The sequence below is a fragment of the Populus euphratica genome, unplaced genomic scaffold, assembly GCF_000495115.2.
Source record: "Populus euphratica unplaced genomic scaffold, PopEup_1.0 scaffold300.1, whole genome shotgun sequence".
NCBI lineage: Eukaryota > Viridiplantae > Streptophyta > Magnoliopsida > Malpighiales > Salicaceae > Populus > Populus euphratica.
This window is the reverse complement of record NW_011500182.1, coordinates 97,670-100,571: the sequence shown is the minus strand read 5'-3', so window position 1 is coordinate 100,571 and position 2,902 is coordinate 97,670. Positions and strand designations below refer to the sequence as shown.

The 2,902-nt window shown below is 28.8% G+C and overlaps 1 protein-coding gene across 3 annotated transcripts in view; it reads left to right on the top strand.

Moving 5' to 3' along the window:
• The first annotated feature begins 2,584 nt into the window (after positions 1-2,584).
• LOC105111538 (vacuolar protein sorting-associated protein 41 homolog) overlaps positions 2,585-2,902 on the top strand; it is an 8,396-nt gene continuing 8,078 nt past the window's right edge. Inside the window, exons 1-2 of one of the 3 annotated variants that reach the window (XM_011006922.1) lie at positions 2,585-2,747; positions 2,778-2,880. In XM_011006922.1, coding sequence (XP_011005224.1) covers positions 2,688-2,747; positions 2,778-2,880 — 163 coding nt within the window. In that variant the 5' untranslated portion in view covers positions 2,585-2,687. Of the gene's footprint in view, positions 2,881-2,902 lie in introns of all 3 variants that reach the window. The other 2 variants (XM_011006923.1, XM_011006921.1) reach the window with 2 other exon arrangements.

Below are 2,902 nucleotides of genomic sequence, written 5' to 3'. Positions count from 1 at the left end.
ACAAATAATACAAATTCAAGGTCAAATTAAATCATTATTGGAAAGATCTATATAAAAAGTAAGCCTAAGGACATAACTAGATTTTAATAGGTCAATTTGATTTAATCATGGGTTAAATTAAAGTTTAATTATGTTTAATAATTAATTTTGATTCAATTGAAGGATTTAATTAGGTGTAAGAACTTAATTATACTTTGAAAAGGTCAAATTAATTTTATTAGAGGCTTAATTGGTAAAAACTTAAGTTTAGAAGCCCAATTTGAGCTCAATTCAGAAGATTGAAATTTTAGGAGATCAAATTTATTTTTTATAAAGTCAATTGATTTAAATAAGAGGTTAACATTTCTTCTATTTGAAATGTTAGGAATTAGTTATATTTAGGAAATAAATGTGAGCTTTTATTTCTTTAGGTATATGTATTTCAAATTATTTGATTACTAGAATTAATGACTTCTAAAATACTAACTTATAATTTTCAATATTCACTAATATAGCTCTAGTCATGAAAATATATTCATATCAAGGTCCAGAGAGTTGAGGTAATAAAATGATTGACATTGGTACTCGAAGGCCACTCTTTATTGGTTTTAGATAATAATATAATGTAATTAATTGTAGTCGGCATATTATTTATATAAATTGAATATAAAAAAGAATATACAACTAACTTTGTGGCTTGTCTTATTAGATGGCATGAGGCTAGACATTCCACAGTAAATCTCACTTATGTCCATGAGTTTTATCAGGATAAGTTGGATGCATAGTAGTCATATTAAGTATATATTACAAATGTATTCATTTTTTTTATTTTAAAGTTAATTATTTAGTTTCAATTGATTATTTAAGATAAATATTTTATATGTTCCAAAAGGTTATGTGAACTTGATATTTTTAGCTTTACCTATATGTCATGAAGGATTTGATATTTGGTTAGTATAAGTCCATTTGTACTGCTTCAACATTGTTTAAATTTATTATCTAGATCGGTTAATATAACAATTCAGATTATCTCAACACATTTCAAATTATGTTGATTCTAGAAAAGAGGTGCATAGTATTAGTCTCCAAGGTAAGTGCAAGGAGAATTAGTTGGTAATTCACGCATCTTACCTTAATCTCTAAGATGTTAAGAGAGATCATGTTTTTTAGGAGCAACAACCTACAATTGATATAAATACCTGCATGACAAGGTATATGTCTATCATGAGTCATTTACCTATATGCATTTCCTGATATGTCCACACAACCCGATGCACCATGCCCCCTAATATCTAATGCGGAAAAGATTGATATGTAATATTGTTTTACATTTATTACATACTATAATAATTTTATTGTGGATGATGACTACTAATTAGTTTTAATATATGTATATAAATGACTATATATGAAGGTATTGATGAGATGAAATCTATTGTAGCTAACACCACATTTAATTTATATCGTAGTGGACTTTAAAAGATTAAGGAAATTAAGTATCTTAAATTAACATTAGTAGGAAATGAGATTATTTATCATGAAAGTATTTAGCATTCAGACCCGTCCGTGAGTTGAGATGATATTAATCATTCTCAAATCTATATAAATATTACAGATCCGACCCTGAGTTAAATGAGATGAAATGCTTATTATATATAATTTTGTATTATTATATATTATGATAATTATATAAATGTATAATTAATTTAATTTTAATAAAATATTATGTTGTTTTAAATATTAATATATATTTACTATTTATAATTTAATATATTATATGCTACTGTGTAAATTGTGTTTTAATGGTGGGTACCTTATTATTTATGATAGTGTGAAAATAGTGTCCCTGGCCACTTCTGTTAAAAACATTATAGATAGAATCTACGAAACTTTCAACCATACTAAAATTCTAATTATTTTTATTCCTGCATTATTTTACAAATTAATTTTTTTAAATGGGCTAACTTATCAATATACAACATAAAATTAAAGGAAAACCCCAAATAGAAGGGGCATTTTTGACTCCGGACCGAAATGACTTCGGTCCGTGCCGAGTTGTAAAAAAATAAAATAAAAAGTAAACAGTGGACAGGTGGCGTCCATAATTCGTCACCACTTCTTTGTCGAGTTGTCAATTAATAATTAAAGTAGAGTAAATTATCAGCTAGTCTTTGTAGTCTTATTTAAGAAACAATTTGATCCTTGTAGTCTTAAAAGTAATCATTCTATCATTTGACTAAATTCAATAACAGAAATCAATGAACAAATTGGTATAAATTCAACGTTTTAATGAACAATAAGCAAAGAGTCTAACTTTTCGATTAATATAAGAATATAAATTAATAAACTCAAATTAAATGAAAATAATTTAATTTCTTGTGTTTTATTTATCATATAAAAAACAGATCATCGATTTCAAAACTAACATGAACTGTTATGTGTTCTTAGAAGCATGAGAGAGGATCCAAATCCCAAACAATAGAGGTTCAATAATCATTTGTTAAAATAAAGGGACCAGTTAAATTACGTCTTGTAATTATAGGGCCAAGGTATAATTTACTCTTTAACTACAACTGTTCAACGAAAAAAGAAGGGACTGCACTACCACCATCAACCCAACCCAACCCAACCCAAACACACAGGTCCCTGTCTCTATCATTTCTGCCCTCCTTTCTTTTATCTACCAAACACGCCCTACAATCCTTCAAATGATTCCAATTCCGTCGGAGAATGGCGGTGACGGCGGTGACGAGCGAGAAGAAGACGATGAAGAGGAGGAGGAGGAGGAGGAGGAGGAGGAGGAAGTGGAAGAAGAAGAAGAAGAAGAAGAAGAGGAACCGAGACTCAAGTACCAAAGAATGGGAGGTAGCATACCTACCCTTTTATCCAGTGATGCGGCGTCGTGTATAGCTGTTGCCCAACG